General features: G+C 41.1%; 1 protein-coding gene and 1 non-coding gene across 7 annotated transcripts in view; both read left to right on the forward strand.

Moving 5' to 3' along the window:
- LOC108107751 (cyclin-dependent kinase 14) overlaps positions 1 to 12,407 on the forward strand; it is a 91,566-nt gene that overhangs the window by 74,797 nt on the left and 4,362 nt on the right. For 4 of the 6 annotated variants that reach the window (XM_017215415.1, XM_017215416.1, XM_017215419.1 and 1 more), the window contains exons 5-9: positions 1,311 to 1,349; positions 6,857 to 7,074; positions 8,115 to 8,206; positions 11,550 to 11,724; positions 11,825 to 12,086. In XM_017215415.1, the coding sequence (XP_017070904.1) occupies positions 1,311 to 1,349; positions 6,857 to 7,074; positions 8,115 to 8,206; positions 11,550 to 11,724; positions 11,825 to 12,086 (786 nt within the window). The remainder of the gene's footprint in view (positions 1 to 1,310; positions 1,350 to 6,856; positions 7,075 to 8,114; positions 8,207 to 11,549; positions 11,725 to 11,824; positions 12,087 to 12,407) is intronic. The other 2 variants (XM_017215417.1, XM_017215420.1) reach the window with 1 other exon arrangement.
- LOC121529925 lies at positions 7,211 to 7,275 on the forward strand. Its single transcript, XR_005993696.1, has one exon. It is a non-coding gene; the product is annotated as a U7 small nuclear RNA (small nuclear RNA).

Genomic DNA, 12,407 nt, shown 5'->3' on the forward strand with positions numbered 1-12,407 from the left:
GCACATTCCGGGCCACTAATAGAGTTACTAGCAATCTTCGGGAGTGGGTAATTAATTCAGGAATAGCAAAAAAAATAAAGAACCTTCGTAGTCAGTGTCAGCAATTAATAATTTGCCACGTTTTCAAAATTGTTTGTACGTGTTCGTTGGCCATTCTTGGGTTTTCCTTCCTTTCCTTTGACTAATTGGAAAATGCTTTTGCAAACCGAAATCGATTGTTATTTTCCTCTGATATAGGGTTGGAGTAATTAAACACACCATCCAGTGACAAGTCCTTACGAGTATCTAGCTCCTCTAGAGGAAAATCCTTGAACAAGCAGCCAGAGAATACCCTTGCTAATCCACACGCACAAATCAATTTGCCGAAGCTTGGCTGTTTTCCGTTGCCGTTTTTCTGCACTTTTCTTTGGCCGTAAATAAGAGTGTAATTGGAAGTGATGAACGCCAGGGACAGGAGCTTAGATCCCAGACACGCGCTCACGCCCCGAAAACTAGAACAAGTCCCAGCAGAAAACCCAAATCTCTAATCAAATGTCAATTCCTTATTCAATAAAAATCGAAAACATACGAGAAAAGTTCTCTAGTGGAAGAGAAGTGAGAAAAGTGGAAACAATACGTAGAGTGCACTGAGAGAAAGTGTTTTGAAATCAAGATTTAAGGGATATAGACTTACTTAATGATATATTTTATGGTTTTTAAGGATATTGTTAAGTAAAGATCTGCACAAGTCATGTTCTTAATCCTATTAAAACCTAAAACTTCCCTTTGAATAAACTTTTCCCAGTGCATAAACCCGAAATAGAGTAAATCTTTTAACGACTTTTATGTGCTCCTTCGCTTACTTTCCTTGTTTTGTTGGCTTTTATTGTCCCCTTTCCTGACCATGTCCAATGCGCTTGTGTGTAAGCCATTAAATGTGCTTACCCTTCGCTGGCTTGGCTTTTCCTGTTTTCGGCCAATTATTACGCGCGATTTATGCTTTTATTTGTCAACAAAGTTCAGAGGGCAAAGGACCATCAACGTAACCCCAGCACACCCTCACACACACACACACTTAATTGATTGTAAATCATAAAATCTGAACTTATATTTTGATAAACTCCGTGACCAAGTGGCTTTTTGGTCTTTGGGCTAAGGCAGAGCTTAACCGGGTTAAGCCGTAAATTATTTTAAATGCACTTTTAACCGCTTTTTGGCCTTGAGACTTGCTTACCTAGTTATAGTTTTCAACTTTTTTGCTACCTGCTTGTATGAAACACTTTTTAATTTTCTATTTTCCTCCCATTTCTTTCTATTTTGTTTATTTTTAGCACAAGAGTCTGCGAAAAATGATAATAACAAACCACAAGGTAAAATGCTTTTTATTATTATTCCCTTTCCCCTTTTCCCTTTCCCTGCAAAATCTGTTACTTTGAATATTCTTTTTTGCTCACAGCATGTCTTGACTAGTCTTAACCCTCTCTCTCTCTCTCTCTCTCTTTGCGTACCGGAAGTAGCCCAGACTTTTAATAGTTTTCTTCGGACAGCCAATTTAAATTGCCATATTTTATGCGCCAAAGCTTTCAGAATGTCATTAAAATAGATGTCAAGCAGTCAGCTTGTTGTGCTCGCAGCATCCGTATCCTTTTGTCAATAAAAGTTAAGGGGGGTGGTTGTAGTAGGGGGAGGGACAGAGGACGAATGCAGGCGACAGCCAAAAGTAATGACAAAACGCAGCGGGCCACCATTGTCATATTGAGACATTTGCACAAGCCCATTGGCTTAGCGAAGGACTCAAGGATGCAGTCTGGCTGTGGGTTCTGGCTTCTGGCTCTTGGGTCCAAAAAAGGTTGTCATCGCCGTAATTGAATTCTGGCCGACTATAAATCTTGCATACCAAACAAGGGGGGGTGGTCATTAAAATATGAAGTTTTCCCAAGATTAAAAGGATTTTTGGTTAGCAGTTGGGTTTTGAGAAATAGTAAGGCAATTTTATTGACAAGTTTTGGGTTATTTAGGTATGTTTTCTGAATTCAGTTTTAGTTAGGTTTTGTATAAAAAGAAAGATTAAATATTTCTAAGAATATTGAAGACTTGCTTTAACTTTTTGTGTATTCCTTAAGAGGGCAGATAAAAGAGACATTTTTCATTTGATTTTCTAAGTTCTTAGTCTATAATTTCTAGGAACGTTCACTGTTATTACTTTTGAAAAAGGAAAGCCAATATTTAAACTACAAAGCTTGGCATATCTTTTAACTCCCTTCATAAACTTCATAAAACAAAATATTTCTCAAAGAATTTTCCTAAATTTTCCTAGACTTTCTCTTATCCAAAAAACATTGTCAGTTTCCCAGCTCAGCTAAAATTGAATTTCACTTTAATCAGGCATTTCTAACTGAGTTTATGATTGGGTGGAAGGAGAGTCTTCGGAAATGGAAAGCAAACATTTTGCGGATGCAACACTGCATATCCTGCCTGCCTGCCTGCCACCCCAGAGGAAGATGCCCAAAAAGCTTCCCCAATTTCAAGTCGATTTTTGTGTTGTCCCTCTGCCGCCTTTTGGTCTTCGTTGTCTGTATTGTAATTGAATTCTACAACAACACAATAAATTTTAGGCACTAAACGGAAAAGGCGATGGCAACTAGAGGGTTAACATGGGGGGGCCAGAGCGATGCCAAAACGTGCAGACAGTTGGGGGGAAGGGGAAGAGTTCGATGCTGGACTGCAGTAAAAAGAGAAAATTTAATTTCTTGCTTGAATAATAAATCACAAACATAAACAGCGAATGTGAGGGGGGAGTAGGAAAGGGGGAGAAGGGAGCTGAGATGTCGCCAGATAAAAAACCTCATGGATACATCCTTTTTCGAGGGAGAAACGATTTTCGACTGCTTTATTTTTTGGGCAATTTGAAATTCGTTGTCGATGGCCAGCCAGAGTTGCCATCGCTCTTATCAAAATGCCATTTCCTGGCCAAGGCAACTCTCAGGGCGAACAGCGAAAGGGGAACGGAAGTGGGCGAAAAGCGGAGCGGAAGTGTCGAGTTTCGAGTGTCGCTTTATTAAATTTTTACGCAAATGCTCGACACGCTTATATGAATAACAATATATATATATACATATATATTCCTATACAGTCGCACATGGATATAAAAAAGAAAGGAAGAATAATATTTGGCGGTTGGGGGATATATCTCCCTTGCTGATTTCCCCCTCCCCACCTTCATTCTTATGCAAATGAAAAGTAAAAACTTTTATGTGCACATTTTTTATGGTTTTTTATGGACCCCCCAGCAGTAGTGGCTGGCTGCCGGCTGACCCACTCAGCATTATGCAACAAGCCGCTGTGATTTCGCTCTTTTTATGACATTTATGCAGCCTCCAGACAGGCCCGAGAGACATAAATATTGTTGCAAAGCCAAAAACAAATAGTAAACAGAAATTACAATAATATGCAATAATGCAAAAGGACAACAGCGGACGGGGCCGCAGACGGAGGGCACACACACACACATTTTGAACAAATAAGGGGCACTGGAAACAATTTTGGGACTTCTTTTAAGTAAAAGTTAAAGAAAACAGAGAGTAGGTAGAAAAGAAACCTACTTTGGTTAAGGAAACTTCCTCAAAACCAACTTATTCTACTTAAGATTAAGTTTAAGCTCTGAAATCCTTAAAGAACATACATTTTCCTTCAGTGCACTCAAAATAGTGTGGAATGGGAAAGGCTCTGCACACTCCCCTGGCACACTCACTTTGTATTTGTCCCATGTGTGCGTGGCTTTAAGTCAGCGGGAGGACGTGACATCCTTGCATAGCATTTGCATAACTATATCAACAAGAGACCCTGGTCGAAGGACGAGTTGGAAGGTGGTGGAGGGAGGGCAGGGGAATACCAGACATCAGCGACAGCCTCCGCGGACATCTGCCTCCGCCATATCTATCCCCCTCCAGGATCCCCTTCCCACAGTGCTATTTTTATCATTTTTTTGCAAGTGCCTCTCCTTGATGCGCTTGCATAATTTTCATTGTTTTCATTTTACAAGCAAATTTCCCTCAACTTATCTTCTCTTATTTTAGTTCCAGCACTTTTTATTCGGCGACAGCTTCCTGTACTGATTTTTGTTTGCATTTCAAGATTTTCGCGTCACAGATTTTTCACATTTCATACAAGAGCTTCTCTTTTTTGTGGCAAGATATGTGTGTGGAAGGGGGGAAATGCAATAAAACTTTATACGAAGGCGTTGAAGGAGGAAACATAATATATGGTAAAGGGGAGGAGCAGCCACCGGCGAGGGTGATAAAAAGAGTTGAGTGGAGAGAATGGAATACTAAATAAGTTTATGGGGTGTGGCGAAAGGTAACCAAGGGAGCAGCAGGTAGATAAAACTGAAGTGGGTCAGGTGTAGATAAGAAGGGAGAAGGTTTTCGGCAGGAAATTTAAGTTACCCAAAAAAGTCTTAAGGAAATATCTTAAATGTTACATTTTCCCAAGAATAACCAAGCCCTTAAAGTCATTTTAGATCTCATTCCGCCCTAATTCCCTTCTACAAGCCCAATCGATATCCATAGCCAAGCATAATAATGGAAATAATAATAATCGTTTTGATGACCCGAAAATATCCTTGCCAAAAAATGGCAACTTTCGCATTGCCACTCTCGTATCCAATTATCGTTGCCAAAAAGCCATATTTCCTGCCTGACATTTGCTGGCTGCTCTGGGCACTCACACACACACACACATAAACTAGCAATTCAATATAAGGGCTTTCTAAGGCAGCCAGCAGCGAATATCCAGCCCTTTCCCCTTTGAGTTTGCTCTCATTTTCCAATTTTACAGGCACTTTTCCAATGCTCAGTCAATTTTGCAAATCAAATGCTTGCCATCGTTTGTTGTTCTTCCTTCGCTGATTTGCCAGGACAATATATATATATATATATCTATATATAAATAGGAGAAGACGACGCCAAATGCCATTCCACTTGAGCGACTAGACTGGATAGGAAGTATAAGCACAGCTCTAGGAAGACTAAAAGGAGAACATTTTGAAATATATATTCTGTTTTATTGAAGTTTTTCTTTTATTTGGCTCATTTATGGCGCATATTGCGCATTTAATCGCTGTCAGCATACAGAGATGCCGAGCTTAGGATGTGAATCCCTCTATGAGGCACTGAAAAGAAAATCTAATGTTTCAAAAATGAACTTCAAATAACATTTGAGCATTTTCTTACTACCATTTCATAATAATCTCTCCAAATAGTAGCAATTTTCTTTTAACTAAATGATAGAGAAGTGTTTTTTTCTTGCCGTGCTGGGACTTTGGCTCATCTTTCAACGGCAGCTCGTCAGCTTTTCTTTTCCTCCTCCTCCGCCCCATTCACTCTATGGCTCTCTGTGGGCCGCTCAAAGTTTTCTTTTCTACAATCAGCTGCTGTTGAATTTTTAATTTTTATGTTAGTAATTTTTCAAGCATTCTGCTGGAATAAGGAAAACTCTTGCCGGAAGAACATCTTGCGAGCGAATATTAAATTTTTTATGATTCGGCGGGAGGCGCGAAAGAGGCGGAAAAAAGGAAATAAGTGAAAAGAAGTAAAGTCGAATGGGAAACATGTTGCGAATTTACAATTTAGTTTCAGTGCGATGTGTGTCTTTGGGTTTCCTTTTTTTTTCGAATGGAAAACGAAGCTTCAATCTTTAAGAGCAATCTCTTTAAGCAAAGCAATTTACAGCGCTGCTGCAACTTTGTTATATAAATAATCCAAGCGAAAGCAGATGATGCTGCGCTGCTGCTGCACCTGAGTTGGAAAACATTCGCCACACCCATATACCACCGCCCCCCGCTGGTCCACTAGGAAAAGTCAGTCACGGTTACGTAGCGAACTGCAACTGGGGGGAAAAGCAAACATAATTTAAAATGTAATTAGTGCTCAAATAGAAAACCAAACAAACAGCCAACGCAGCTGGGCGGGGCGTGAACTCGTAGGTAAACCCAAAACCCAGGGCTCCCGCAAAGTCAATGAATGAAGAAATATCATCAGCAGGTTACTAGGTGACCCAGTCCCAGATTTCGCACCTGGAGCAGAGGCATAGCCCACCTGCGTTCCACCTCCGCCAGTGCGAAACTTTGTCCTAGACCAACTTTCACCAGCTGCTGCTGCTGCTGCTGCTGTGGTTGCTTTTGAAACATTTTATTATAACGAGTCTGAGGTAAACATGGCACAATTTCCACAGCCCGATTTCCCATTCATTCAATCTGGCCATTTCAAGGTTGGCCAGACTCGATTTATTTCGGCCAGAGATCCTGGGTTCCCTCGTCCTTCATCCTATATTGATGATGTGCATAATGAGTTGGCCAACAGAATTTCTTTTCCTTTTCCATTCCTGCACCTTTTGTGCTCATTAAGGAAATGAGAAATGCCAAGACCATCTAGCAATTATTTTCCTACGCTGACAAAAAGGCATTGAAAAGGTTTTTCATTCTGCCAAGAATGATTTTTAATATCAGATTTAGTTAGTAATAGGTTATGGTAACCCCAAATAGCGTTTGCCCATTAAAATCTTCTCTCAAGACTCCCAACTCCTTGGGAAAGAGTTCTGTTAATGCCATCTTAGATAGCCTTTTTGTACATAAATAGTCCGGGTGTACATAAATAGTCCTTTGAGCAGCCTGCCATCCACTTCCAACTCACTTGTAGGTTGTTGGCGGGGCCACTAATTTGGTTTTTAAGTGGGTCTGCTGCTGCTACTACGACGACTGCTCATTAAGCGGCTCTTCCTTTGCATTTTGGCCTTTACTTTAGGTCTTTACCTGCTTCACTTTGTTTTGGCCTCGTACTCAAGTATTCCGTTTCCGCTTTGTTTTCTCCTGTATTTACAGACTGGCGCAGCACGGACAGCACCGACCATCATGATCGCGTCCAGAGACAGCTTTCCGTGTCCTCTGACAGCAAATTGCTGGACGAGGACATCCGCGAGGAGATGAAGTACCATTCGCACGTGGTCATGCGTCCCAAGAAGCCGCCCAGACCCAAGTCCGAGGTCTTTCTGAACAAGCAGGAAACGCATCCGCGACGCAAACGATTCAGTGCATTTGGTGTAAGTATTACTTGGTATTTTTCTATAGCATACTTAACTGTGCGCTGGTTTTTCGCTTCGGCTGACCCTATAATTCCCAACTGTTTCTAGCTGCTTTGGCATGGAGTTGGCCATGCTGAGCGCAGTTTAGTATTGAAAATTTTTATTCTCTTTGAAATTTGTCTTGTTGGGACCCTTTGTCTAGGCATTGAGAGTTCCCGTTCATAAATAAATGTCAACTACTAATTATAATATAAGGATTTAAACTTAAATTAGGCTTAATTGATATGATTAAGCAAGCTTATTATTATTAGAAGTTGTCTTACCTTAACTAGAACAGTACGCAAGTTTTGTGGTGAAAATTGAGCAGTATTAATGGTTAGAATAAGTAAATCAAAAAAATATTCTGTTTTGAGATTTTGTATTGGATTTTGAGATTTTTTTGTCTTAAATATGAAAATCTAGTTGTCAAAATGGTTGTAGCGCCGTCAGCAAATTCTACGGCAATTTAAGGAACTGCATACACTTCAGAGTTAAACATTCCATAGCATACTTTTAGGCACTGCCAAAAAATCTATCACTTCAACCTTATAAAACAAAAGCCATTAAGGATACAAACAAATGTTTCTGCTTTGATAGGTCAAAAGCCAACTTTACATAAAGCAATTAATTAAAAAGCCAAAAATAATTCCCTTCTGAAAAATTACCATTGTAAATATATATGGAAAACTTAATTTGAGCGCATAAAAACAATAGAAAGTTTAAAAAAAAAAACTTGTTTACCCTGCGAGTCAACTTCATATTAAGTAATTAATTAAACAGGCTGAAATATTCCCTTGTATGCCTACGGAAAACCAACATAAGCTTTTGCGTAATTGAAAAACAAACTGAAAACAAACATGTGGCTTTCCGAAGTGGGTATTCATTCCCGCTGATTACATCACGCGCTAATGTAATGCGAACTGAACCGCACACCGAACTAACTTTGCTTAATTAATTAACAAACATGATACATTTTTCACTCAACTCCATTTGCTTTCTTTTTTTCTGCTTTCCCACAGGGCGACTCCCCATTTGGCAAGCAGGAGGCCTATGTCAAACTCGAACCGCTGGGCGAAGGGTCCTATGCGACGGTCTACAAAGGATTTAGCAAGTGAGTACCACTCCTAGATATAAAGGGTCTCCAAAATTGGGTTGCCGTGTCAGTGGGTTAAATAAAAAATTATTGCCAACATATCTCAGCTTGAATTCTGTGATGGACCACCCCGATCAAAATGGATTTCCCTCTTCTTTTTTTTAAGCTGGCAAAAAATGTGTGTCGTCATTTTGCCTTGATTTATTCGCTAGTTTCCCTCATGCATCCGTCGTTTTGCCCAGCTATTTTCGGAGCTCTCCTTTCTGGCTTCCTCTCTGAAACTCAAACCCAAACCTCCGATTCCTTTGTCCCCGTTGGCAGACTCATTACAGCCAGAGCCATGCAAATGTGGCTATCAATCACGGCCAAAGGAAAGGATGGCAGGGGTTGGTCAGGGGGCAATGTGGGTCACCCGACGGGATAAGGAGATTGCACTGGCAGCAGCAGTAGCAGCAGGAATGTCCTTTTTCCCGCTTCCGTTTCTTCCTTTTGTCCCCAATTGTTAACTTGGCCTAACTCCGCACTGAGGAAAATCCTAAGGAAGTTCTCTTAGTCAAGCAAATCCTTACATTAAGTTTAAAATATTACACTGATGTTTATCTCAGTGCACAGCACGCACTTTTCTGAAAACTTGCCCCACAATTGAGTTGGCTTCCTTGGGTTTTCCATAGCCTATTTCCCTTTACCCCCAAACCCCACCCTGGAAAACATGGCAGGACAAAATGCTGGCTCATTTGCGCCTCGCCTGGCACTGATTTCAGTTGTTTAAGAAGCTGAAGTTGGAGTTTTGGGGTCGTTCCTTCATAATTTGACAAATGGGCCTGGGAAAGCGGGGAGAGAGGGAACCGGATTCGTCACCTTTTTGACAGGAGTCCCCTGTCCTGCTTCTCCGATGATAGATGCCACCCAATCCCCTTTTTTTTTCGCCTGTCACAGCCACTTGCCCCCTGGTTTTCCCACCCCATTTTCTCTCACACACACTTCATCTTGTGTCTCCCCTTTGTTTTTGATTTATTTGACAATCATTTGCTTTGGTGTTGCCTCGAACTTCTTCCTTTAACAATGGAAATTACGTGAAAAGCGAACAGCAAGTTGTTTGACAGCCTCTTTGGCTGAGTTCTGGCGCTTTCCATCCCTATTGTTAACCTACAGCTCCTAGTTTTCCCGGCTTTCCTTTTCTCATTTGCTATGCACGACGGCACTTACATGCGAAATGAGTTCCAATTAGCCTTTGTTTATACGAAATGCAATTAATTCGCTCTAATTTATCTGCCAAATGGAAATGTGACCCCCCAGTTTTTGGCTTTTACTTTTCTTCTCTCTTAGGCCTGCCTGGCCTGGCTTTTTGTTTAGAGTCCTTTCGCTGTTAGCCTGCGACTCCTTGCGCTCAGTTTGTTTTTTTTTTCAGTCTTTTCAAATGGAAATTTAGGTCACTTTCCTTCTCCAAGATTTATGCTTCCTCTCGGACTGCTTTTTTCATCTTCTCCTGCTGTGGAAATCTCCCAGCTCTAGATCCTTTTCTGTTTGTCAATTGTAAAAGATTTCATGAATGATTTCACTTCTATTTGACTTTCGTTTTCCCTTGCCTTGTCCTGGTTTTCTTTGTGTTTTTTTTTTTTGGGATTTTTCGTACTATTTCCTACCTATGCAAACACTGAAAAGGGCAAGAAATCAAGCCAAGAGCCGTCGAGCAGAAAGTCAAGTTGCTGATTAGCATTTAGTAGGTCAGCTTTCGCCATCTGGCGGGGGGAAACTTCGATTGCGAAAAGTTTTCCCGCAACTTTGATGGGACACGCAATTTTCGGTTTATGCTTAGCTAAATCGTATTATTTTAACATTAACAAGACAAACTTTGCTCTCCAGCCAGCAAATCCTCTTCACAGTTCCCCACCATTCGGCGGTTTATATAAAATTGTATAAAAATTTAAGGGCTTTTCTAGTGCACAGATAAAAATTAGTATATAAAATGTTAATGTAAAAAATGTCTTAAAAAGAATTTGTTTTAAGGAGTACAAATTTACTATAAAGTTAGACTAAGAATAAACTATAATTTTAGTATAAAAAATCACTGCTTCTGCGTGCTAACCCCCTTTCTGTTCTGTGTAAACGTTTCCTGGGAAATTTCCCTTTGCCTGGCAGCTGTTTTCGCTTACATGGAAACTGCTCGGGATGCGGCAAGGACATAAGCTTTTTATAGCATTTTTCTCAGGCTCCTAGAGGAGGGTTTATTAACCGAGTGTGTTTTAGAATACATTTTGATGCAACATAAAAGGTTTAATTCGCCGCCACTCGAAGATATTCTTCGGTAAAATGGAAAATTTTGAGCAATTTTTATGTATGCGATAAAAAGTTTAGGCGAATACTTACTTGGGAGCTAGAATTTACGAGGCTGCTCGACAAATTGATACGCTTGAGTTCAGCCATCAGGAGACCTCATCATCATCATTAACCCTCGCTTGCCCAATTAGCTGGTGGCGTGATAAATTCTAGCCCCTAAAAACTTGCACTTTGACATATTTGAGTGACATCTTCATCCATGCCCTGCTTGAGTCGTAATAAAAACTTTCGTAGATTCACTCTAGCTTCTGCTCTTAAAGTCAACTACTTTATGGTAAGATGTGCCTTCTTTTTGGGCCGCCTTTTGCCTTGCCAATTAGAATGTTGACTCGGCAGTGCGAGAAAGCCGCATAAATTGCCAACGTCTGTGCGGCAGTGTCAAATAATTTAACCTAATTTGACACTTCAAATGTCCTCCGCTGTGTCCTTTCCTTGCCGCTCTCGACAGCCTCTGCAAAGTGTTGTCGTTTTTTCGAAGAAGGATATATGTTTTAGCTGGAAGGGATTTACCCATTTAAAGATTTCTAATTGAGTTAATGAGTTTGTGGAAAAGCTCTTCAGACTTAAAGAGTAATTCCTTTCATTTTTAAGAAGTCTTAAGTTATTTTTTTTAGATCCCTGAAACCTTTTTTCCTCCTACAATCTCAGCTATTTATCACGAAAAGAAAGAAGCTGAGCTGCCATCACTGCCGCCATGGTGTATCCTGGCTGCTTTTCCATGTCCTGTGGCCTGTCCCTTATCCTAATTTAAGTGTTTGCCGTACATTTCCCTGCGTGTTGGGTCGTTATGTCTGTTTAATATACAAAGGCTCCCTACCCTGCCTCCCCCACACAGACCCACCCAACACATATCCTGACTTTTGGCCAGGACAGGGCGACATTTTGGGTTGGGTTCCTACCACAAATTGTGAGCCTAATTCTTTGTTGCCTCGCCGGCAGCTGTGCAATTGTTGTTCTTGTCGGACATTCCAGCTTGAGTATTTATTTTATTAATTCCCCGTCCCCCATTTTGTTTGGCCCACAGATTAACCTACCAGCGGGTGGCGCTGAAGGAGATTCGGCTGCAGGAGGAGGAAGGAGCTCCGTTCACCGCGATTCGCGAGGCCTCGCTGCTGAAAGAACTGAAACACAGCAACATCGTCACGCTGCACGACATCGTCCACACGCGCGAGACGCTGACCTTTGTCTTTGAATATGTGGTAAGTACTTGGAAGAAGCCACAAAATGTTGAAAGGAGCGAAGATTCCATCATTAATACTTCTTTTTTGCTCATACCTGGTACTACCTTTCCTTTTCCAGAATACGGATCTGTCGCAATACATGGAGAAGCATCCGGGCGGCCTGGACCATCGCAACGTGCGTCTGTTCCTCTTCCAGCTGCTCCGTGGACTCTCCTACTGCCACAAGCGGCGCGTCCTCCATCGGGATGTCAAGCCGCAGAACCTGCTCATCAGCGACTGCGGCGAACTGAAGTTGGCCGACTTTGGATTGGCCAGGGCCAAGAGCGTGCCCAGTCACACCTACTCCCATGAGGTGGTCACGTTATGGTACCGCCCGCCAGGTGCGTCTTTTCCCGAAAGGGTTTTTGCTATGTGAAGTAGGGAGGGAATGGAGGGAGAGAGGTGGAACCTTGGCCAGTTAGTAATTTCACAAATTTTCATTTAAATGTTTGACAGAATTTCTGTAGTTTTGGTGTTTCAGGAATTTCAATTAATATTAATTGGATTGACTGGGAAAATGTAACAGTTTGGAATTTTCACACTTTCCATTGCTAAAATTCTTGAAAAAGGCTGCAAAAAGCTTGAATTTTTTCATATACAATTTGTATTTCCCTTCTCCCTTTAATCCCTTTGAAGTTAAACATTTGAAAGCCTTTTCATGT

This window comes from Drosophila eugracilis, unplaced genomic scaffold, assembly GCF_018153835.1.
Source record: "Drosophila eugracilis isolate 14026-0451.02 unplaced genomic scaffold, ASM1815383v1 contig_2088, whole genome shotgun sequence".
NCBI lineage: Eukaryota > Metazoa > Arthropoda > Insecta > Diptera > Drosophilidae > Drosophila > Drosophila eugracilis.